This window comes from Motacilla alba, chromosome 1, assembly GCF_015832195.1.
Source record: "Motacilla alba alba isolate MOTALB_02 chromosome 1, Motacilla_alba_V1.0_pri, whole genome shotgun sequence".
Classification (NCBI taxonomy): Eukaryota; Metazoa; Chordata; class Aves; order Passeriformes; family Motacillidae; genus Motacilla; species Motacilla alba.
In genome coordinates, this window is record NC_052016.1 from 62,407,050 (window position 1) to 62,433,005 (window position 25,956).

The 25,956-nt window shown below is 38.7% G+C and overlaps 1 protein-coding gene across 7 annotated transcripts in view; it reads right to left on the minus strand.

Annotated features, from left to right (window-relative positions):
- FNDC3A (fibronectin type III domain containing 3A) overlaps positions 1–25,956 on the minus strand; it is a 110,889-nt gene that overhangs the window by 14,106 nt on the left and 70,827 nt on the right. For all 7 annotated transcript variants that reach the window (XM_038134304.1, XM_038134217.1, XM_038134675.1 and 4 more), the window contains 11 exons: positions 24,740–24,798; positions 19,583–19,740; positions 18,348–18,407; positions 14,173–14,311; positions 13,663–13,716; positions 12,929–13,053; positions 9,519–9,693; positions 8,836–8,922; positions 4,124–4,262; positions 2,372–2,440; positions 956–1,074 (listed from right to left, as the gene is read on the minus strand). In XM_038134304.1, coding sequence (XP_037990232.1) covers positions 956–1,074; positions 2,372–2,440; positions 4,124–4,262; positions 8,836–8,922; positions 9,519–9,693; positions 12,929–13,053; positions 13,663–13,716; positions 14,173–14,311; positions 18,348–18,407; positions 19,583–19,740; positions 24,740–24,798 — 1,184 coding nt within the window. The remainder of the gene's footprint in view (positions 1–955; positions 1,075–2,371; positions 2,441–4,123; positions 4,263–8,835; positions 8,923–9,518; positions 9,694–12,928; positions 13,054–13,662; positions 13,717–14,172; positions 14,312–18,347; positions 18,408–19,582; positions 19,741–24,739; positions 24,799–25,956) is intronic.

The window sequence follows — 25,956 nt, forward strand, 5'->3', positions numbered from 1 at the left end:
TGGAGGAAGAGCACATATATAATCACGTTGCAAGGCAGGGCTGGACTGAAATCACACACATCAAGAATGGAAGGCTTTAAGATTTTTGTGAGAGCAGCTTGACAGTAAAGCCCTTCTGGAGGCATGCAGAGAGCCAGGGCTGGCTTTGTTACACTTGTTGCTGAGAAGGGAGAGCAAATACAGCAAGACACTTTGGCACTGGCAGCTGAACTACACCATAGAATTGACAGTGCACATGGGTGTGTGTGTGTGTTATGTGTGTAGAGGAGAATAGTATGAGAATAGTATGGCACAGCAAATTGTTTGGGAATACTGAAAAGTAGGGCAATGTAAACATTTTAATTGTGCTTGAGAGAGCACGGACAGCATAACCCTGTAAAGCCTGAGTGAAGACTTCTTCCCCTGCCTGCTGGGGTAACTTGGCTACTCAGACAAGGTACTCCACTGACTACACGAAATACATTAAATTCATAGAATCACAGAATCTTCTGAGTTCGAAGGGATCTACAAGGATCATCAAAGTCCAGCTCCTGGCCCCAAGACAGCCCCAAGAATCACACTATGTGAGAAACCATTGTCCAAATGCTTTGTGAACTCTGTTATACTTGATGCTGTGACCAATTCCATGGGGAGCCTTTTCAAGTACCCTTCTTAAACTGCTGTATTGGGTTAGGCCTTAATAAATGACATTGTATAAATGTATCACATAGGAAAAGTATCTGTTTCTGTAAATAAGACTATGATGTCAAACAAAATATATCAGGGAAGAATATTCAGATATTTTTCTTTAACAAATGAGCAGAAACTCAAACCACTGTGCAGCAGTACAGGAACTTCTCGGAGGTTCTAATTATGGCTATTAGGCACTTCTGCACAATATTTGCTTAAATATCTACTGGACCAGATTTTCTTACAGAGAGAAATTTTATTTAATAAAAATATTAGCTGATATTACCGTGCTTTGTCCTCCTTCCCCAACGCAATATACACGTAAGCGATAGGAAGAGCCCGGATTTAGTCGGTCACACACATGTTCCCTAGCGGCTCCGCTGTATATTGTATCCCACTTGTTTCCTGAAAGGTTAGGAATAAGTGTGCAGTGAACCAAAGTGGAATTTGCCACACTTCATACCAGCCACAGCAGGTATCCTAATTTCACTAAAATAAGTGTGTGCCTGATGTTTATTAAAAAAATAGAAACTGAGACCGCTTTGAATTTCCTGGAAGATCCTATAATTGCATAAAGATAGTTTCTTAGGTGTAGATCAGCTGAAGTGAAATAGCTTCCTTATTTGGGATTCACCTTAACTAGAAAAGAACTTCCTGGGTCAGCAAGCACATTCAACATCATAACCAAATAAACAGGAAAGATACAAAAGTAAAATTTTTCATGGAAAACAAGCTTCAAATTACATTATCATTTTGCAGGCTGTAACTACAGTTTACAATTGGTGAAGTTTGTTCCTGTTTTCCTGAATGGCCAAGAACCACATGAAACTCTGATTCCATTATGCGCTACTCTTAAATAAGAAACTCTTGAGCATTCTGTCTTTCTTTTTAAGATCTTAAGCAGGGAACCTGGGGACTTTTAATTGAATCTCCAACAACTCAATACACCACAGAATTTAGAAGGCTGGGAATGAAACATAATGCACAGCTCACTAAATTTGCATGAAAGGCTTGGGTGCATCATTCCAAAAGTGGCTTAATATGGACATGTGACAGAGAAAGGAAAGCAACAGACTAACAGCCTGAGAGGGCTCCCATCATATCTGGGGGCACTGCTCTGTCTTAATCTGATACAGCACTGAAGAAGTTTAAACTTTCATTTTTGATGTAACTGTGTTTCTGAACTCAATAAGGCTACTTAACTAGATTTTTAAATAATTTAGCAGGATAGGTTTCTGTCCAATTTAGAAATACTGTCAGTTTCCTTTCTGTATGAAAGGACAAAAAAGCAAATAGCAGAAAGTTACCCCAGCTGCATCATTGTTCTCTTTTAATAGTGACAAATGGAGTACAAGCCTTTCTTTCATCTGCCACGTAGACAACGAAGCTACATGTCCCTGTCTTCTTGCCCTAAAATGTCTGAAATATATAATTTCATTTCCAAAACTGAATAGACCTAATTAGTAAGTTAAACAAAAAGCATCTCTTGCGTCACAGAATTTTGTGGCATCTCTCTTTTCTAAATCAGAGAACAAGAACTTCTTGTGTACAAGCATCAAAGTGCCTCTATTTTCTTTTTGATGTCAGTCCCTGGCAATAACTTTCCCAGTCATAATACACATTTTATCCTTCCCACATGCACATAGAGACAGGAAAAAAAACCCCACACAAGTGAATGCCAATGTATGATCCTAATACTTACCACTTAAGCCTTCAGACATTTCCACAACATATGTATGTATTGCTGCTCCCCCATTGTCTTTTGGTGGATCTATAAAAAACAGCAATATTCCAACTAAGTAAGGTAAATGACTTTATAGCTTTTGGGGAGGATTTCCTAGTGGCAAAATCAACAGACAGCTGGAGATGGGTGCTTATTTAGACAGAGAGTGTACTAGTCCAGGGCAGCAGCAAATCGCTCGAAGTCCTGCTGTGTGAAAGCCACACACAGTGGCTTTCAGTGTTCAGCCCTTCTGAGCACTCTACACAGGAGAAGGGACAAGGAAATCACCACTGGGAGATGCCACAACAAACATTTCAGTCTCAAGTGGCTGAGTATGGATTCAGGGACATAGCCTCTAATGGTCCTGTAATTTGGACTGCAGACTGGAAAAATTATCATATGGATTTGTATATAAAAATATTTTGAAATTATTTAAGGACAGGATTTCAAAAACCTAAATATTTTGGAACAGAATAGAATAGTCAAGAGCTCTACACTGAAGACATCTCTTAACTTCTAATATATCACTAGAAATTGAACGCACTACCCTCCCTGGTACAGTATTCATGTACAACATACAAATCTACAGACCTTTCTTTGACATATAATCCTAATACTATTTCTCAAAGATGACTTAGAAAACAGCAAAATTAAAGTAATGTGAAACAACATTTTGAAATAAAAATGTATATAAAATATACAAATACAAAGACAGCATTATACTTCAACATGGAAGGGTATTCCTGCCCAAACATCACATTATGCCTGTGCTAGATGAAATTATGTTAGCTCTTAGGCAAGGGTTATGTATCATAAAATGCCAGCTAAATAAAATGAGACTTAGATGGCAGATAGCACATTTTTGGTTGGAAGGAAATTATTCCAAATGGAAAATAAAATTGTCACAATAATTACCACATAGAAAGAGCATCACTGTTCCAAATAAAGACTATTAACAGTTTTACATTTAAATTGATATTTTAGGTATCTTTTGATGTACAAATCAGATATTATCAATTACTTTATACATTATGCATCATACACAAAAGATCAAGTATCAGGTCCGGATGTAGCAAAGCACTCTGTGAAGATACAAGGCTGGACCTGCTGACTCCTATTTGTACTCTACAAGTAAATTTCTTATTACTGATGCTAAAGAATTAAACACATCATTAAATGGAAATAGGTAAGAAGTGACAATAAATGTAATATTTTACTGTTTGATTTTCTGCTAAAGTACTGCATGGCATAGTACTGTTTAACCTTCTCCTATTTTACAGCACAAGGCTAAAATTCCTGAGCTTAAGGAAAAATTTCTCAACATCCTTAGCGAATAAAAATTTATTTCTCAAAACCAAATAGCTTGAAGATACAGGTTGAATTTCAATCTTCTCTTTCAGTAAGAATCCAGAATGTCATGCACCTACTTTTTGTGCCAGAGAAACAGAACTTCTTAGTCCATCAATTAATCACACTTTTTAAAGTGTAGCAGTCCTCTGCAATAACAGTCCCTATCACAATTAGCGTATTATTCTTCCCATATAATTAGCTGTACTGCCACACTAAGTATTTTGAGACAGTATTTTCAATATAAATGGATCATAATGGCTGAGTTGACTGAAGTGTTACTAAAGTAAAACCTGACCTTCTGTATAAAAAATATTTTATATATATAATATATATTAAAAATACAGAAGAAATACTCTAAATAGAGCTGGAAAACATTCTTACCCCAGATTATTTTAAAACTCTGTGCATGAATTTTTCCTTTCACTGTGGGTTTTGAAGGTACTCCAGGTTTGTCTGGACAAGTAATGTACTCCACTGTCTCACTTGGACTGCTTTTCCCTTCTGAGTTATAAGCAATGACCTGCAAATATATATGAAATACTGTAAACCCATTGGATAGTGGTATGCTATTCACTGTTTATGGCAAGGACAAATTAATTTATATTGCATATACAGACACATAATAAATTAACACAAAAACTAAAGTTATTATATACATTCATTTTACATTTTCCTTAGTCCCATAGTTAGACAATCACTATACTGAAAATATAAATGCATGCAAATTGCCAGAAAAAACCAAATCCTTAAAAAAATTCCTCCCATGCTAGTATAGCACCTTCTTTTACATAAATACTTAGACAGAAAAAGTATTTATATGGGTAAGTTGTATTAACAACAGCAAAGGGATTTTATAAACTCTTCAGTCCCAAGAATCATTATGGAAAAGGTTGTCATGAAAGTCATGTGAAGGACAAGAAATTATATTTGTCAAGGGTAAATCATGTTTAACAAACCTGAGTGCTTCCATGATGAAACAATTTGCTTAACAAATGGGGACATCATCTAGCCTAATTTTAGTTTGATCTCCACAACATCTATGTCGAGAAGCTGGTTAAGATAGAACAGATGGACCACAAGATGGCTGTAAAAAACTTGACAGAATGCCAAGCTCAAATGGTGTTGGCTAATGGTTTGAAGAAAAATTAGCAGCTGCTCATGAGTGGATTTCCTCAGCAGCCAATCCAATGTCAGATTGTATTCGTTATCTTTAGAAGTGATCTGGATGACAGGAGTAAGTGATGCTCCCAGATTTGCATATAGCACCAAACTAGGAGAAGACAAACATATGCTGGAGGGAAGAGCCATCATACAGACTTTGATAGGCTGAAATATCGCATGAACAAGAACTGTTTGAGCTTTGGACAAAGATACCGTCTTGCACCTGAGATGGAATAATCCCAGCACCAGTGCAGTCTGGGGTCTGACTCTAGCCAGTTTTTCTTTTTTCAGCTCTGCTGAGAAGGACATTGGCATTTGAGTAGGAGCAAGCCAAATTAATCAGCAAAGCATCTCGGCAGTAGCAAAACCAAATTTTTACATGGGCTGCATCAGCAAGAATTTACGCAGCACAACAAAGGATTTAATTATGTCACTTTACTCAGCACTTTTAAAACCATGCTTGGAATACTGTGTCCAGTTTTGGTCCTCCCAGTTCAAGAGACACTGGGAAACTGGAAAGAGTTCAGAAGAGGGCCAGCATGATGATCAGAGGATTAGAGAACCTAACATCAGAAAAAAGCTTTGTTTTATTCTGCCTGAGTAAAAAGAAGTTTCATTGGGAAGGATCTAATCACAGCCTTCCAACATCTAAGAGACAGTTACAGAAGAGATGAAGACATTGCCTTCCAAAGGATCTGTAATGACAGGACAAGAGCCAGCAGACACAAAGTGAGTTAGAGGAAATTCTAGCTGGATGTAAGAAAAGAAATTAATTACCATTAGAACAGACAGCCCAAAGAAGTGGTTGAATCATCCTTGCTGGAGTACCAAAATCTCAGCTCAACAGGGCGGGGACAGGGTTGAACTGCCTAAGATAAGGCCTGGCTTTCTATACAAATTTGACCCAGATGATCACTAGGAGTCCCTTCCAACCTAGACTTTTCTGTGATTCTAGGAAAACAAATTCTTGCTATTCTTTACTTTGTAGTTTAGTTTAGTAAAAAGCTAAACCACCTAGGGAAAAAAAAAAGGAAAAAAGAAAGAGGTTTTTTCAGCTTTTATATCTGTTTTAAAAATGAGAAGAATCTAAATGATAGCAGTGATGTTAGTAGACTGAGAAGAGGAAATGCAAGCTAACATGTCTCTCAGACATTAAGTCTCCCAATACAGTTTACAGGATTAATAATCATCTGGTTGTCTTTGTGCCCTTACAAATCAAGTTAAACAGGCAGTTAGCATTTACGTATTATAATAAGGTTTCCAATGGTTATAAAGCTTCTTTCAAAAGCCTTAAGGAATATTACTACTAATTAAGTCTTTCCCCTGTATAATAAAAATTAAAGACCTGATCAACATAACATTTGCTTCTCCTTTATGCTTCATGAATGCGTGAACAGACTTCTGTTTATTGTTTTGCTAATAAAAATAGGGTATAAACATTGGAGTTTATTTTAATGAGAAACTTAGGATGTTTAAGTAACTATACATTTAATAGTAATGAATCATGTGTAGCCTTACTTTCAAAGGAAGACTATGTTCATGTCCTGCAAAAGCTAGTTTCAAGAGAATTAGCTATTATTTAGTTCATGTGTAGCCATAACAGTGCTAGAAACACACTGCATATTTGAAATTATTTAAATACTAAGTTATGCAAAAATCCCAACAAAATCATATTCAGAAGTGCAAAATATCATCTGAAAAGGAGTACTTACATGCTTCAGTGTTAACTCAAAACAAATCAATCAATGCTTAAAATGTTGTCATTCATATTGCAAAGAGAAGCTATTCTTCAACCGTTCCCAATTCTTCCTTAAGTATTTTACTTAGTATTCTTCCTTAGTATTTTAGGTGCATGTGTGACAATAGCTATCAACATTTTTCACTTGCAGACAGATGAGGTTATTATGACTGTGCCTCAAGTTGCACCAGAGGAAGTGTAAATTGAATATTAGGAAAAATTCCTTCACAGAAAGAGCAGTCAGGCATTGGCAAGGCTGTCCAGGGAAGTGGTTGAGTCACCGCCCCTTGAGGTATTTCATAGATGGGCAGATATGTTGCTTAGGGACATGGTTTAGTGCTGGGTTAAGATTTGGACTTGATCTTATAGGTCTTTGCCAACCTAAATGATTCTGTGATTCATACTGCGGGACATGTCTTTAGTTTTGTTCCAAAACCCAAGCAACTATTCAAGTGTAACTCAGAACATAGAATAGTCCAGGCTGGAAGAGACCCGAAAGATCATCTGGTCCAACCCTTCAGGGCAAAGTGAGCCTAGGTGAGATTATCTAACACCCTCCCCAATCATATTTTGAAATCATCCAGTGACGGGGATTCCACCACATTTCTGTTTCAGTGATTACTTGATCTCACTGTGGAAATTTTCTTTACTATACCAAGATGAAACCCCTTCCAGTGCACCTTGCAACTCTTGTCCCTTGTCATCTCAAGGTGGCTCCCTGTGAAGGGAGAACCTCCCCCCTCTCTGTAGTCAGGATGTAAGTACTGGCAAACTGTGATGAGGTCCCTCTCAGCCTTCTCCAATGAGAAAATATATAATTCCTTTAGACTTTTATTATAGGGCAGCTTCTCCAGCCCTTTTATAATTTTTGTGACTCTCCTTTGGACCAACTCCCACTCTACCTGTATTTTGTGAATTGTGTGGATCAGAACTAGACACAGTTCTCCAGGTGTGATCTGACACAACCTAAATCCAGGGAAGATCTCTTATCTCTGCCAGCAATGCCACTGCTGAGTCAGCCCAGGATCCAGTTTGCCTGAAGGTCCCTTTCAGCAAGGCTGCTCCTAGCCTATAATAGGTTCCTTGGTTATTCCAGGCCAGGTGCAGAACTTTGCACTTGTCTTTATTAAACTTCATACTGTTTTTGCTACCTCACTCTTCTAGCCTGTCCAGGTGCTTCTGTAAGATAGCTTTGCCTTCTGATGTGTTCATCTGACCACTCCATGTGGTGTCACCAGCAAACTTGGTGAGGGTGCTTTCAATCATCAAGATCAGTTGTGAAAATGAACAGCATGGGGCCTCCTATCCCTAGGAGTTCCTAATTCAGACAGGCTGCCAGCCTGACTAGGAACCATTGATCACCACCCTCTGAGTGAGGCCTGTTCTACTCCCTCATCCTGTGATCTGGGGTCCAGTTATGCTGATAAGGCAGAGGCAAAGAAGGTACTGAGAACTTCTGCTTTACTGGCATTATCAGTAACTTGCCTCTCTGCCCTATTTAGAAATAGCCTCTGTATGTGTTCCCTGTGCTTCTACTTCTCACATATCTGAAGAAGCATTTTATGTCATTCTTGTTATCTTTGGCCAATTTCAGTTCTAGTTGATCCTAAGCCTTTTTTTACTTCAACTCTGCCTGTCCTGGCAAGTTCTTGTAGTCCTTGGTGGCTATTTGATCATCTTCCCAGGACCAGTATGCTGTTTCTACCTTTTAACCACACCTAAAAGCTCATAGTTTGGCCAGACTTCTTCCTGAACTAAAAGTTTAGCCCTCAAGCTTATTAGAACAGGCTCAGCACCACGGTAATATGGATGACTTCCTAACAATTTTTTTTTTTAATCAGGGCTGCTCCTTACCCAAACACCTTCATTGTGTTTACTATCAAAGAACCCATAGCTACACTAAGTAATATCACCCATGTACTACCTGAAACAACCCAGCCAAATAAAAAACCCTGGCTGTTAAAAATAAGTACTTTTGACTTGGAATTTCAAGATACTTGCAACTGCGTTACACCCTTACAGAGGTTCTTATCGCTTCAGCAGAAACAATAATGCAGGTGTTCAGCTGACAGTTTTAAGAGATTGAAATTGTCAGAAACTGGCATCAAATTCAGTTTTCCTTAAAAAAGGCCCTCCCCACTTCTGAGTCAATCTCAAACTAGTCTGGTGCCCAAACATATGAAAAAAATCTTACCCTAAATTTGTATTTTGTACTACGCCTCAAATTCTTCACCGTGTAGGTAAGATCATCACCATCATATTTTGGCTTGAAACCATATCCCTGCAGAATTAAATAAGATTATTTGAAACATTATCTTTGCAGACCAGAGAATCTAACATACTTCATACAAATAAATTACTGTTTCAAACTGTAAATACTATGCTTCTCTGACAAAATAATAAGTGCACCTTCATTGTGTAAACACAGGGGTTTTTTTAAGAGGTGTGAATTCATTAACCATTTTCCAATCAGGAGAGGAGAAAAGATCAGTAAGAAAGACATATACAGCGCCACTGGAAATTCTACCTAACACTATGGTAGAACAGTTTTTAAAACAAATGCTGTTAGTCTGAAATGACATCTAGAGGGACCACACTTCATGATGCAATTGCTATGATCCAGCTCTTACAAGGCTTAACTTGCACATACAAATTCACAAAGTTACAACCAATTTAAAAGTCTTTGCAGAAATGGGGCTTAATAACACTAAATACAATTAAAAGAAGAAAGCTAGGTGGCCTGATCACAGCAATGACAACTCATTGGCTTAATTTCAGAAAATACAATTCCTTGTAGAATATTCTAGCAAAAATAATCATTGCTACACTAATACAATAATGTATCAAACATAGTGAGAATAAGTATTCTAAACTTACTGAGTTCTCATCCTCCATCTCTAATATATATGAGATTCCTTCATCTGATGGTGTTCCTGAGGGTTTTGTCCACTGAAGGGATAACCAAGTAACTCCAGCATTAATCAGCAAAGGACTTGCTGGTGTGGTTGGGGCAGTGCCTGAGGTATGATACAGGACTTCTTCACTAAAATCACTGTTTAAAACAGACAGTATGTAAACTAACTAGACACAATAATTAATAGCTAAAAACCAAAATTCTTACTAAACACAGCTATGACAGTTTCTTGGAGATATGCACAATGGAAATTGCAAGCTCTTACATGCAAACAACTTAACTTGCCCATGAGTCTGTCAGTAACAAAATATCTGAACAAGGTAAACATGTTCATAATTGAAAGAATCCTTTGTATGATATAATTACAATGTTTTGCTAACCAAAATGTTTTGCTTTTGCATATTAACTCAGTATTCTAAAACACTAAAGCTCTATATGCAATAATATATTAATACTACAGTGCCCTTCACTTTTCCCAAAGTGAAAACATGAAGGCATAAACATTTAGGCAAGACTTCGAACTTGCTTATGTGTTCTGAGCTTACTTTGAAGCACTGGTTTCTCCAGAGATCCATAAAACAATAGAATAGTCTCATTCAGTGGTGAGCAACTTAAGAGTTGATAAAATGAAAGTTTTATTGCAGAAAAAGAAGTAGAGTGCATACCAGTAAATCTCCTAACTCAAATGTTATCCTTATCTGATTTAGATTAGATACACCTTGTGGGGAAAATACAAATTGCATACAAAGAGCTACTGTGAAACAGGGGGATGCAAAAGTCAGTGAACAGGTAGTTTGCTTGCACAGATAGCCTGACGTGCATCCAGATAGACTGAAAAGGCCCACCTTCTCTCAGCTGGCTTTGCTGCTTTACATCAGATCTGAAGAATCACAAGCCTAAAGCTAGACTAGTTTTTTTAACCATATGAAATTAATTTAAAGGTGTAATTTTAATCTAAAAGTTAAGGATTACCTAAGGGACCATCAGGAAGCCCTGAAAATAAAACCCTCTGTATAGCTTAAACAAAGATACCAGTAAAATATTTCATGTGTTTTGAACCCCACTTGCCTGAAAAATCTCAATAAAAAGATAATTTAATTTCACTTTCTCTCTTACTCAACGTATATTATAGTGATGTACATGTTATAATTTTGGTCTGCACTGAGGTATTTTTTGGCATTTAAAGGAAAAAATCTTACAAACAACACATTATCAAGAGTGTTGATAGCACAGAAAACAAACATATTGAACATATTGTCTGTGAGGACTGCCAAAGAGATGTGCAGCAAGAAGGAAAAAAGTAAAAAACAAGAGAAAACTTCCAAATTTGTGAGAATAGTAATTTATTTTCTTGTAAGAAGTCACAAGCAAGAAAATTTCTGGAATGGAAATTAAATGGATACCTACAATATACTTACTAAAAAAAATTATCATTTTATAGGGAGCCTGAAGAAAGCATGAAGAGAGGTTAGATGAAAGTAGTATGTCTAACTCTTTTCAAAACAAACTATTGAAGGAGTCACCTTACCAGTAGATATAAGGTAAAAAACTCCACATCTTAAAAAGATTTCATCGCTAAACTTGCTTGAACCACTCCAAAATACACTGAAAATAAACTGAGTTCCAGCCATAGCATATTTGAATGACTATTAAACAATTCCCTCAGAAGTACAGTACTATCTTTGAAAATAGATTTTATTTTTCCAGTTTTATTTAACCATTGTTTCATGTAGGTTAGAATTAAATTTAAACATTATTAACTTAGAGATAAAATATCTGTTCTTCTTGGTAAAATTATTTAGACAAAATTCTGTCTCCAGATGCCTAATGCTCTCAACACTCTTCATAAGGGATAAACAGGCACTCTACACTAATAAATATAATTTCAAGAGACTTCTTAATTAAATAATACCACAAAGACAATAAAGTACATCTTCACAAGGCTATGAAATACTGATTTAAAAATCTATTCAGTGTGATTAGTTTAAGAAGGGTACTTAACCGATCAGTGTCTTCAAAGCTTACGCTGGAGGATCTGTAAAATGTGCTGCTATTCCTAGAGGGTACAGCTACACTCAGATGTAAAAGGGGAACAGGAAGAGAGCCCAAGCACTGGACCCTGCTTAACTGCCAGCTCTCTTCCTGTCTTTATTTTTAACAGTTCCAACTGAATCTCAACAAGATAAAGTCCAGGAGCAGCTCAAGAGAATAATTAATTCCTGGAACATCATCCAGAAGGCAGTAATGTAATAAAGACTACTGGAGCACACCAAAAGTCATTCTAGTTCACTACAGTGTCCTCTGACAGTAGCACAAAACAAGTACTTAAGAAAAGACACAGGAATAGGCACCTTATGCAATGCATTCCCTGAGTACGCTCCAAAGCCTCCCAACACATGCTTCAGCTCTCCTGAGCCAGCTGTATTTTTTCACATACTTAACAGTCTGCAGCAGATTCCTTCTGCCCAGCATGAATTATGACCCAGGGTCTGGCTCCCTACTCTTTACACTGTTCTTTAACACTGGCCAAACAGGCACTGCTCCTTCAAGCACCTTCTTCTGCCAGATAAAGGACACACAACACATCCTCTATTTCATGCTATAAAACCACCACTTTAGTGAGCTGCAGCACAATGTTCAGAATATCTGAATTAGAAAAACAGACACAAAAAGCAATTTTACGTTGATGGTGAGGGAAGCTCCATTTTTATACCCACAGGACCTCAAGGTCCAAGTACTACTAGGTAGCGTGGACACCAGGAGTCTGCTGTAGGGGAGATGAGCTCTGGCAGTGTGATTGTTAGCCAGCTGCATCTGCTTTGCCTGATGACCAAGAAGCCCACTCAAGAACTAATACACACAGTAATGCAAGCATAACTTCACAAAATATTTTTTTTCCAAGTTCTTACTTATATTCTCCACTGAAGTCACATGACATTAATTCAAAAATTCAAAACAAAGTTTGGTGCTCTGTGACATCTGAAAAGTAGTAATTAACAGCATGAACCACATATGTTAAGCATTGATAATAAGGGCTAAAACTTCCAAATAATTCCTTGATATGGTAATATCATATTCTGTCTATTTCCCAAGGTAACAGGAGACTAACAGACAGATGAAGGGACAATATCCCAATAGCACAAAGGCTATCTGCAAAAAGAATAATCCAATCACATACTGTGAGTTAAATAAGGAGTTGGACTAGATGATCACTCTAGGTCCCTCTCAACTGAAGTACTATATATTTTATATTCCCTTTCAGACCATTTGGACATAAGACTTTTTTCTTTAAATTGCCACCACATGTTTTTCCTAAAGTAGCACACACATGGATGCATATGCTTTCCATATTTAGGTATGTAATAGCATTTACCTCATTCCCATGTCATTTTTGGCTGCTAGCCTAAAGGTGTACCCCATTGCTGGTGATAGTTTAGTGATCCTGTACTGCTTCTGTTGACCGTAATAACACTGGCAAAACTCTCCATTTCCTTTTCCCTAAAAAGTAATAAGTTAATCACATTATTGACCTTATTACATATGCACACATCAATTAAAGTATACACACAAACATGAAGTAAAATCCTTTTTTGAAATTAAATATAACTCAAAAATCTCCATATGGTGAGGCAGTAGCATATGAAACTTAAATTAGCAGCTTTTTTCCTTCCTTTCTATTTCCCAGCTCCTTGGGGCTGAAAGAATAAAAGCCATGAAGATACTGCACCTCTACCATCTCAGGATAGCTAGGTAGAGACTGCAAGATCATTGCAGGGCCATAGTTGATCCACTCACTTATTAAAAAAGAAAGACTGCTACAGGAAAATGACCCTTCCGTGTCAGCTCTTGAACACGGTATTGGACTATGAGTGAAAAAGCCACTATGAAGAGTGGCAGAATCATGCAATTAAGATCCTTTTATTTTATATCCCTCGAGAAAAAAACCTGAGCAGTAACTGTATTTTAATAATTGCGTCAGGAATAACATATTTGTCACACGCTTCTAAATTAAGAAATCTTAATTTTCACATAACTTTTAATGTGCACAATCACATACAGCCACTTAAAAAATAGAGGACTAAAAATACAATATAATAACTTGCTTACTTCATCCCATTCTAAAAGGTAACTGTGGATTTTGGAACCATTATCACAAGATGCCTGTAACAGGAAAACAGGAAAATTAGAATTCTAGCTCGACACAAGACACTTAAAAATGCATGTATGGGCCAAACCACAAGAAGAACAGTGGAAGACAAGCAATGCTCTCCTTATGTAACTGTTTCACTTGCCAAGACAGCCCTACTTTAGTTGCCATACAAATAATGCTTGTTCCATGTTTATAGTTTTTTTTTCTAATTTAGTCCTTGAAACGCATTGGGTACTGAACTCAGTAATTTTACCTTGAAAGACTCCTTGCTTTTCTGTAAATCCTTCTCTTTTTACTCAAGCCCACATTTAACCCAGTAAATCTATTTCCAATCAGGGAACTGTGACTCAAATTAGTAAGTTTGACAAAAAATTTTGATTTCAATAAACTGGTATTTTATTGATAAATCCACAACAATTGTGAAGAGTTTAAAATATTTCTTTTAAAGGCTGTAAAGCAATCCTTACCTTCCACTGCAGAGTAAGAGAATTTTTGGTCCGATTAGTTATCCTGGGCAGATTTGGAGCATCAGGTTCACAACTCGCCGTGGTAAAACTCTCTGTTTCTGAAGGGCTCCCCTTTACACAGTTGCATTCTACTTGGACTCTAAAGTGGAAGAGAATCAATAACATTCTGCTTCAAAATCTGTATAGTTTCCAAAGAAAACCAAGCATTTGGAATTAAGTTGCTGCCTTGCTGCTTCATTATTAAAATATCACTGTTATAAATAAATAAGTGGGGGAAACATCTCAGTCAATAAAAGCAATAAGAAAGAAAAGAGTCCTTTACTTCAGATGTACATCATTACCAATGGTCGGCTTTAGTCTCACAATTATATTTGAAATATGTCTGTTATTAGCAGCACTATGGTTGGAAAATAATGGTATTATTTTGCAGGCTCATTATCTGTTGTAGAGATATAAACTTATATTATGAATAATTCTTCTGCAAGTGCTTTCGTCAGATGAGCACAACAAAAGCTGCTGATGTATTTTCAGAGTATCTTCTGCACTCAAATGAGTGTCCTGCTGAGTGTGTTCACCTTGTCCTTTCCTTTAGTAAGGCTATGAATTAGCGCTCCACATACTTCAAAAGAGTGAATTTTGCTTCTGTCTCAAAGAGACATGGCTTGTTTTTCAAAAGGCTTGTCTCCAAAAGGAAATTCATGATAATCATCTGGTTTCCCCCTGCCCCCTAAGCTGTGCAGCTATGCCTCGCCTCTTCTTTGGGTCAATGGCACATTACTTTCTTCTTATTCATCTGTTCCTTTGAAAAAAACCCAAACCCAAAACTCTCCAAAAAACCCTTTCCTCTGATTACCAATATAAGATCTGAGTTGCCAGCTTAAGAAGATACAAAAATCCTGATAAATTTTTGATGCATAAACAGCAAATCACAGGAAATTTGGCTTTATAGATTTCACAAACAGAGAGAAGACATTCAAACAGTGACTAAAGTTGAACACAAAGTTGTTTGTGCTTGCATACAGTTGCAAATATGTAATATGTCAGTTATCTTGATGGTTGAGTCATTCCAGTCTTTGTTGATTTTCTGCAGTGGTCATACTGGCAGAATTCTGTTTAGGTAGAGCTTGGATGGCCTGACTGACTCCCATGTACTGCCTACAACAACCAGAATTAAGCAAGAAAAAATATGAAAGTAGCCTGATAGAAGAGGACTTAGACAGAAAAAAAAGTAATTCCAGGCACTGACCCTTATGCTCCATGAATTTTCGACTTTAATTTATATACCTAAAAATAATAAAAATAGGAACAAAATCACAGGTAAACACTTTGACAGGAAAGAGCTTAGAGCCAGCTTACCATTCATCCCACTCCTGACCTTGTGCTCCAGGTAATACAGGGGCTCAAATTAAATGAGGGCTGTGATGAGAACAGAGCAACTCTCATTTGCTTGAAGCCTGACAACCAAGACAATACTCTGGAAAACAGCTCTGGGAGGTGTAGACCCCTTCACACCAAAGCCTGGGAATCTAGCTCTCCCATTTGAGCAAATGTCAAAAAGGCTATTGTACATGGCAAATCCTCCCCTAAACTCAATGTGGAAGGAGGCAGAACATTGTTAACTGGGACCCATTATCTGACACACTTCTGTTCCCTGTGCTTCCTAGCAGCTGCCTCTAAATTGCTTCCCTTGGTCAGTACACAGGGATCTTTCTAAATTGCTTCCCTTGGTCAGTACACAGGGATCTTGGGGCCCTCCACACAGTCAAGAGAGGCATGACATTCAGTCATGTCTAAGAAGGTACTCTACACTTGCCATTACCTCCTGAAAAGGCACTTCTCTTAAGGAGGCCTTCATTTCTGCCTTCACAATGTTATTTATTTGTAAACTGCTGTATTCACGCTACTTTTTTTTTAAACCCAGAATCACAGAGTAGTTTGGGTTGGAAGAGACCTTTAAAGGTCAATTTGTCCAAACTCCCCTGCAATAAACAGAGACATCTTTGACTAAATCAGGCTGCTTAGAGCCCTGCCCAACCTCTCCCTGAATGGTTTCCAGGGATGGGGCATCCACCATCTCTCTGGGCAAGCTGTTCCAGTGTTTTACCACTCTCAGTACAAAAAATTTCTTCCATATATGTAGTCTAAATCTACCCTCTTTTAGTTCTAAACCATTATCTCTTGTGCTATCACAACAGGCCCTATTAAAAAGTCTGTCTCCATTTTTCTTACAGGCCCCCTTTAAGTACTGAGTTTTCTCCAGGCTAAACAGCTTTTGTGGTCCTCCTCCAGAGCTACTCTAACGGGTGACCATCCTTCTCATGATGGGGATTCCAGAGCTGAACACAGAACTCTGGGTGGGGTCTCATCAGAGCAGAGCAGAGCAGAAGGGCAGAACCACCTCTCCCACCTTGCTGGCAACGCTGTTTTTGATGCTGCCCAGGATACAATTGGCTTTTTGGGCTGCAAGTGCACATTGTCAGGTCATGCCCAGCTCTCTATCCACCAGGACCACCACATCCTTCCTGGTAGGGCTGCTCTCAATTCCTTCATCCTGCAGCCTATGTTGATACCAGGGCTGCCCACACCCAAAGGCAGCAGCTTGCACTTGGCCTTTTTGAACCTCATGAGGTTCCCATGGCATCACTGCTCAAACTTGTCCAGGTCTTTCTGGATGGCATCCCATCCTCCAGGTGTGTCAACTGCACCACTTGGTGGCTGACACTGCAATTGCTTGGTGTTTTCTGCTGGAAGCTCACTCAATCCCACTGTCTATGTCACTGATGAAGATATTTGACAGTACCAGTCAAGATGGGCTTCTGTGGGACACCATTTGTCACTAATCTCTGTCTGGACATTGCACCATTGACCACTATTCTGTGAATGCGACTGACCAAACAATTCCTCATCCACCAAGAAGGATACTGTGGGGGAACTATCTCAAAAGTCTTGTGGAAGTCCAGACAGCTAACATCGGCAGTCTCCTTGTCCATTGAATACAAGTCACTTGTTCATAGGCCATTCGGTTCTTCAGTCAGAACTTGCCCTTGGTGAAGCTGTACTGGCTGTCCTGAATCACCTCCTTGTCCTTCATGTGCCTTAGCATGGCCTTTAGAAGGATGTATTCCATGATCCTCCCAGGCATAGAAGTGAGGCTGTCAGGTTGGTAGTTCCCACAGTCTTCCTTCCTAACCTTTAAAAAAATTGGTGCAGTGTTTTTCTTTTTCCAGTCACAAAGGACTTCATCTGGTTGCCATGACTTTTCAAATATGATGGAGAGTGGCTCGGCAACTACATTAGCTAAGTCCCTCAGGACTCTGGGATGAATCTCATCTGATGCAGACTTACGTCCCGGTTCCTCAGATGGTCTCAAACCCGCTCTTCTCTCGCTGTGGGAGGGACTTTCCTCCCTCAGTCCCCATCCTGCTGCCCCATCCACTGGAGAGGTGTGAGAAGAGAAGTTGCCAGTAAAGACTAAGGCAAAAAGGCTGTTTAGTACCTCAGCCTCTTCTTCATCCACAGTTACCAGTTTTCCAGTTGTGCTTGTTTGGGAGGATACACTTTCTCTGACATTTGTTTCTGGCTGACAAAGCTATAGAAGCCTTTAGTCTTTGCATCCCTTGAAAAATTCAGCTCCAGATGAGCCTCTTATATTTAAAAAAAAGAGGGAAAAATGACACCTAACCACATCTTCCCAATCCTATGCTATTTCTTTTGACCTACTGAAGTAGTCAATTCTGCTAGAAGGGTAGAATTACACTGAGCTGGGGGCACATATTGTCGTGCATATGGGGTCGGGTTCACTGATCTACTGGAGCCTAGCAAAAGTAGCATGATATGACCTTCAGGTGGCCAAGCAGGGAGCATCTTCCAGGGCAAGGTACTTTCCTCTGCTGTTTGTGGAAAATTGAAAAGCAGCATCTGTACCTGGCTCCAAGGACAGAAAAAGGTGACGGTGCTAGCATAAAGGAAAAACCATGAATGTAGGATGAATGTGCAGCAATCTTGTCTTATGTTGTCCAAAATGGACTGAGTGGTCAGCGAAGTCAAAAATGTTGATTGTGACTCAAAAGATGGTGAGAAGTGGTTAAGACCATCTCTGAAGACTGAGGCAAATACACAATGAAACTTTTAAAACATTTCCACTGAATTTAATGAAGAGAAAGGGAGATACTCACTTTGCATGGTAATCAGTTGCTGGCCTGAGATCATTTACAGTAACTTTATTTTCTTCTCCACTGGAAAGAGATACAAGTTTGTTTCAAAGACTGTTTCAGAATTCCACACATTTACCAAAAAAGACATGTATCATCTAACTCAACACACCTTCTATGAAATGTATTTGCTAAGAGTTTGTCTTCTGCTAAACACAGCAATGTGTAAATGCATTTATCTCTGAATTTTAGAGGTTTCTTGTTTTATTCCTGTTCTTTTGCCCTGGTGGTTTCGGGGCACTTTTTTGTTTGCTGCTTTCTAAAGAGTAGCAATTATTTTCTTTTTTACTTAATAAGACAAACTGCATGTGCATGCATGTATGTTATTACTCAAAAAAACCACTGAAGTACTGGACTCTACAGCAGTTCAGTCTAGCCTTGCAAAAACCATTATCTAAAATTGTACCTGACTGCACATACCTACTTATTAGAGCCTAGGAAACAGAAAAGGCACCAAAATAACATCTGTTAGTCCACTTTTGCTGACATCAGCTTATCTTAGCAAAGGTCATTTCTCTGCTGCTACTTTCTTGGATAGAGATACTCAACTTTTAATTGCATGAAATCCATGGAAGGCGACTAAGATAAACTAGCTAGATACAAATGTTTATAATTGTTAGAGAACTCTATACCCTTAATTCTTTATTTTACTGTCATATTTCTTCAAATTGCAAAAAACTGACTGAAAACCATTGTGTTAGGAATGAAACAATTGAAGAGTTTCATTTGCTTTGCTGCTGCTATGAGTTATGTTCTGTGTAAATTTGCCCTTTTTTTAATATCATAAGACTGTCTCCTACCAAGATCAATTTTAGTGAAGAGAGGGTTAACCTTACTGGGAGGAAGAGCATGTGTTGACATAAAAAGTAATAAATACAATTTATTTTTCTCACTACTTGTATGTGTCACTGTGTGAGAACTCATGGGTGTCTAGTGTAGCTGGCTGAAATACAGCAAAAGTGGTATTAAAATATGCCTCCAACATGTAAGGACAAAATCTTTACATTCCAGTTGATGGCAGAGACTTCAATAATAAAATGAAACAAATTATACTGAAAAAAAGAAGAGCTAATTTCAAAACAGAAGTTACACAAAACTCCTAATTATTTAACTTTCTGGATAACAAGCAGATTTTAAATGAGGTTTTAAGCCACATATTTCAATGCAGCAGTGACTAAGTAAAAATAGCCAACACCTACATGTACACAGTTTTGTACTTTCCATCTTTTCCAGTACTTGAAATCATCACTTCATAAGTATAAACCTCTGGTATGTCACTCTTGTCTGTGTCTTCTCCGGTATCACTGGATGGAGGGGACCACATCAGCAGTGCTGTTCTTGCCTGAATATCTGACACCTGTAGAAACACAAAGTTTTGAGATCTCTGCCATTTAAATTCTATTGTATCTAAATGTTACTTTGCAACAAATGATCAAAGAAGAGAAAGAAAAATCACATACTATTAGCAAATCAGAGTATTTATACTGATACACTAGCTACTAACTAGTTTTTACAGATGAAATCAGGTTGGAAATGCAAGGAATGCCATGAGAAAAACTCAATGCCAGGCAGAGGGCTGAGGGCAGAGACGTCTGTCGGCACATAACGCCACCCAGTGGGCTGCTCAAACATGGACCAGAGTGCTGGCCAGGCACAGGGACGGCAAAGCACACCCCGGGACAGCAGGCACTTCATTAAACCATGCTTCTGGCACCTTTCTCTTGGAAGCCACTGGTACTATGACTGTTTTAACACCTTCTTGTTTCTTATGAAATACAGGGAGATGAAGGTATTTTCACAAGGTCCACGTACATACACATAGAGACAATATCCTGAAGAATTTCTGTGGTCATGTTTGCCTGAGCACCCTACCCATTGCAAAAAGGCCTGGATAAGAACAGTTAGTGTGACAGAAATAGGAGTATAACCAGTGTGTGCGACCTCCAACTAGCCAACAAGTGGTCCCAGCAGAATAATCATGCTAAAGGGCGGTGACCTTCAGGTGGGTTAAATGGAAATGGAGAATCACAAGGTGCTCCTGAAACACAGAAGTCATCAGCTTTAGAAGTGTAGAGGTAGCATGAAAATTGGTAATGGGAGAGGCAGGTAAGAAAGAGATACCAGAGTGGAACAGAGCCACGATCAAAATCTGGCCTGACAATGTGAGAAACTGCCCTGCCAACCACTGCTGCCTCCATCCAGGCCTGATGAACACTGTGCACCCCAGCTGGTGCAACAGCATTTTGGGGCACAGCAGGCACAGATTTGCAGCTCAGGTGAGTGCATGTGACCTGGTGGAGAGCCTTCTCAATGGCTTGTGGATTAGCAGATTGTAGGGAACAACAGATTCTAGGGAACAATGCAGTCACACACAAAGCTTTGAAGCAGCCACGTCTTTCAAAGAAGAAGTGTGACTAGGGGCACCCACACTCCCAAAAGAGTGGGCACTGTCTGAAACCCATATGTGCTGCTAGGGGATGAGGATGCTCATATGCTTGGAGGTGAGTGCACAGGTGCATGCAGGTTTAGGATCTGTTATAGAAGAATGCCTAGAAATTTGTGGCTGTTCGTAAGTATTGCACATCTGCTATTGTGGTTTATATGTTGCACCGACCTACTGTTTCCAATAATTTATAAAAGAACTCAAAACACATTTCATTACATGAAATTACTAGTTTTACAATATGATACAGTAGTGTATGTCTATTTTGGGAATAATTGCTTTTGAAAATCTATTACCAGAGTATCAGAATCAAAAAGCTATCTTCACAACTGGTGCTTTCAAATTGCTATAATCTACTAAAACTAAAAAACTGAATAGGTCAGCTTCAAGAATGAAGCAGAGAGGACATGACTTACTGATAGCAAAAAGAAAGGAAGAAAAATCACATTATGTGAGCCTCAATGCCTTGGAAATAACGTCACCAAAGCGTTATGCACAAGCAGGACTGTACATTATATCCTGAAAGGGATCAAATGTTGGTATGACTAAACTCTTAAGTTTCTCTTTAAAATCTGGTAAGAAAAATTCCACTACTATCTTGATGCAATCACCAACTAGATTAACACTATCTATAACCACTGCAGTAAAATTCTAGCATTTCTGGAAGTCTCTGGAGTTGTGGAAAGCAATTGATAAAGTTCCCTCCCGGGCAATCTTTACCCCACTCTCCTGAGTTGCAGCAAGTGGCAGGAGATCCTGAGGGAAACAAATAGAGGTTTCCCAAGAACCTACTGTACTTTAGGACTATTAGATCTATTTTAAGATTATCTGCTCATAGGTTTAGCTACTTTAACAGTTGAACTTTTTCCCCAGTGTCCAGGCAGTGTCTCTCTTACTACCAGCTACGCCTACTAGTCCTAGCCACCATGGAACTGAACAATAAATCTTTTCTCTTCTGTTTGCAGCTGTTTCTCATGCATTTGAAGACTGTTAGCATTTGAGTTTCCCCTCACCTATAAAATCTGATAATTCTCACTGTTCTCCTTATCTCCTACTGATTCATTTTCTTTAGTGCTTTGCCCAGAACACCCCATCTAACACTTTGCTAATGCCAAACTGCCACCTGACAGATTACATTTCCTTCATACATAGGATATTTTCTACCTCTGTGAGACATAAGGAAAAATAAGTATTTTTGAAGAGCCAAGATTTAAGATCAGAAGAATCTACCACTATTATGTGCTGTGAGACACTTGGGAATGGCTTTCTCAAAAAATGTGGCATTACTTATTACTTTGTATGCTTATGCGAACAGCTGCAATGGATTCTGGTTGCAACTCTGAACACTGTGCTTCTGCAAAGCAGAGTATTATACTTGGGTCAGACTCTAGCACTGTGGAAACGAGATGAGCACGTCTTCATTAGCAATCCAGCTTGCTGAAGTGAATCTCCTCATTAAATATGTTACACATGCCATTTGGGTCAAACAAAAGAGCACTTTTAGCATGTGCAATTTGGATTGCATTCGCAGTAACCCAAGATACTTAACTGTGAGTGAGGTGCATCACATGCCAGAAGTCTGCAAACACACACAGAACCAGAAAGTATGATGTTCTCCAAAGCGATTTACATGCTATATAACCAACCCTCAAATTTTCAGCTTTTATTGTCTCTTATTAAATATTCAGCCTTCTGCATCATTCTTCATTTGGCTTTTGCCTTTTCAGGTCTTCTTTTCTGCTTTGTTATTTGGTTAAGAGACATGACAGCTGGTGAAGACTTTGCTAAAACACTGAGATGCAATCTGCAGAAGTACTCCAATTTACATCTGGGTATAAATAGTTCAAGACCCGTAAGTAGAAGGCTCATCTGCTGTCAGTATCATGTAATCAATGTGACTTAACACTTCCATGGAAGGAGGAGGGATCCATATCTGACTTCAAGGAAGTCAGAATCCAACAGGAGTTTGGAGGTAGTAAAATTGATGCATCCCATACTGCGTAGAACTGAGAGGTATTTGTGAATGAAAGATCATGACAGAGACCACCACCTGATTTAGATGTGCATGCCCTGGACCCAGGCATTGAGATATGGGACAGCTCAGGACAGGTCATAGCCTTCAGCACTGCTCCTGGCTTTCTGGAGTAGGACATGGCACAATGGACACTGCACTGGACAGCACCTGGTATGATCATCTGATTGTATGGCCACCACCACAGTCAGTACTGCCCGTGCCAGCATGGTTCACCCAGGGAACAGAGTTCTTCTCACAGTCTCATTCAGAGAGAGTTCAGAGCTCTCCTTGGCAATGCAGCCATTGCTAACATCCCAATTTCAGACACCTCCCTCCTCCATGCTGCTTAACCACCAATGACACGGGCACTGAAGACATGTCAACCCATCCTGATACTTGGACACAGCAGGACACCAAGTGTTCAAGACTTCCTCTATACCATCCCTGCTCAGCGCTTGGACAACCACAGACTCACGGAATGGTTGAAGATGGAAGGGAGCCCTGGAGGTCATCTGGTCCAACTCCCTTGTTTAGACAGGGCCATGTAAAGCTAGCTGTCCGGAACCAAGTCCAGACAGCTTTTCAATATCTCCATAGGGGGAGTCTCCACAAACTCTCTGGCCAAGGTGTGCCAGAGCTGACATCCTCACAGTATGAAAATGTTTCCTGATGTTCAGAGGGAAACTCCTGTATTTCAGTTTAGGCCCATTGCCTCTGGTCTGATGCTGGGCACACTGGAGCCTGGCTCCATCCTCTGAGCACTTGCCTTGCAGATATCTATATACATTGATAAGATCCCCTCTGAGCCTTCACTTCTCCAGGCTAAACAGCCCCAGCTCTCTTGGCCTCTCCTCATTAGGCTGTAAAGAAACATATGAAAGAAGAATCAAGACTAGAGGACTAAACTGGGGCAAGGTTGCCTGGAAAGTGAAGGGAAGAAAGTAGGTAGCAGATGATTGGACAAAATAGCTGACTGACTGGAAAAACCTGTGGCAAGCTCTTCCTGAAGTTTCAGTTGTATGGACTACACTGCAATGGGGAACACAGACTGTTTGCACTCAGGCAAGATGGTGGACTCACGATTGTGGTGAAGATTTTTGGAAAAGATGTGCAAATCTTCACAGTGAGGTTGGCACCAGGGAAGATCCAGAAAATGAAAGGAAAAACCACTGGCCTGCTCTAAAATTCAAGAAACTACTGAATTTGGCAACAATGCTTTAAAGAGTATCTACAGAAAAATATGCATGAGTTTTATAAACTGAAAATATATTGGTAAATTTTCAAGTAGGTAGGTCAGAAGTCCACTGCTGACAGTCACCTTTCTGTGGTGAATTTTATGTCTCTCTTCCCTGAAGCTGCCAAAAACTCTTAAAAGAGAATTAGGTCATATTTCTTCTCTACTTTGCATATAACGTTTTACAAAACCTCATATTTGGTGATGCTTCCAAAACCTTGCCAGGTATCTCCCATGCCTAGAGATATGTGGTGTGTAAAATTGCTTCCTGAACAGTTAAGACTAAACAAAGTTGCAGGAAATTGAGAACAGATTCTGCAGTGTAATATTATGTTAAGCATCATATTCCATTAAGCAGCATTATTATGCTACTGGCAATGTTACAATCTCTCTATGTTTTTTAAATAATTCTGTTAATACTCAGATTCACAGAATAGCCAGGATGAATTCTGCAGTGTAAGTATCAAGACAATTTTAGTTTCATAAATGTTAATACACTAAAAATTCCTTTGGTTGTTTACAGTACAGTGACAGGAAATTAAGTGAATTTGCTTTAGTATGGAGAATTAAAGATCCTTTAAACTTAAGAGAGAGAAACGGAGGGGCAACTGTGTAAAAATAGCAACAGATATATTCTGATTTTACAGAAAGCTTTTGTTACTTACCACTGGCTTGGCTATATTAGAAAGAAGTGCTTCCAGTGCTTTTGTTTCTTCATCCTTTTCTTAAAAAACAAAATCAAAGCAAAAGAGAAGTACCCATGAATATTGTGCAGTAACTTTACAGTGAAATAGCTCTTCAAATTCAACAGTTGCACACAGAAGAAAGTATTTATGAAGTAGAACATCTTGCTAACTTGCATTCATCTAGGACAACATGAAACCAAAAAAGCTTCTGAAGAAGTTGTTAATACAAAACTATTTCTAAAGCCCTTCTGTGCTTTATGGAATACAGAAAGCCTGGATATCAGTTATTATTGTATAACTTTAAACCAACTGCTGCTCTGGAGAATTTAAGATCTTTGATATTTCCCACAGATTTCTCTTTGGATGTAGATACAGTCAGGTTACAGTAGTTTAAATATATTATTGCTCATCAGCTGGAAGCCTACTGGTAACACTACTGGCCCTCCATAGTTGCAAGGGAAACAATCGAAGGTGTTTCCTGCCAGCTGATGGTATAGCTGAACTTTATAAAGGATTTATAGCTTACAAAAAGCATTTTATCTGCTTTTCTCACATAGTATTTAAATTTTATTATCTCAATAGCTTAAGTGAACAGCCTACTCAGTTTTGAAGGTGTGGCCAGGCATTTTTAATTCATTTAACCCGCCTTAAACTAAACATAAAAGAAAAACAAAGCCTGACAAAATTCTTCAAAAAACATAGATCAAATCTATTTACAACTCTCTGTTTCTAAGATGATTTATGCTGTTGAAACAAATGAAATGCTTTTCTGACTTGTATGACAACTCTAAGTCATCGCCTTCTGTTTGACAAGCCTAAGTGTCAGTACATAATTTTCCCCAATGTCTCCTAAAATAATTCTGAGAAGTGGACGTTCCCATTTTTCATATAAAATACTTCTAAGGAAACATCACCATGATTTTTGTTAATGCATAAACAACAGTACATTTCACCACTTGTGCCTAGTTAAAGTTAGCTCCCAGATAAACACCAACAAACAAAGTAAACTGAAGGCAAACAGAAAAAACTGCCACTCTGGAACTATAGTGACAAATATTTAGGTTTGGAGCAATAGTTCCCAACTCCTGATTTTAGGTTGCATCTCAAATGTGACCTTTGGTACTAAGCTTGCACAGGATATCATCTACACATGTTTTTAAACAGCTCTCATAGGTTGAGATTTCCTGGTTTTGATT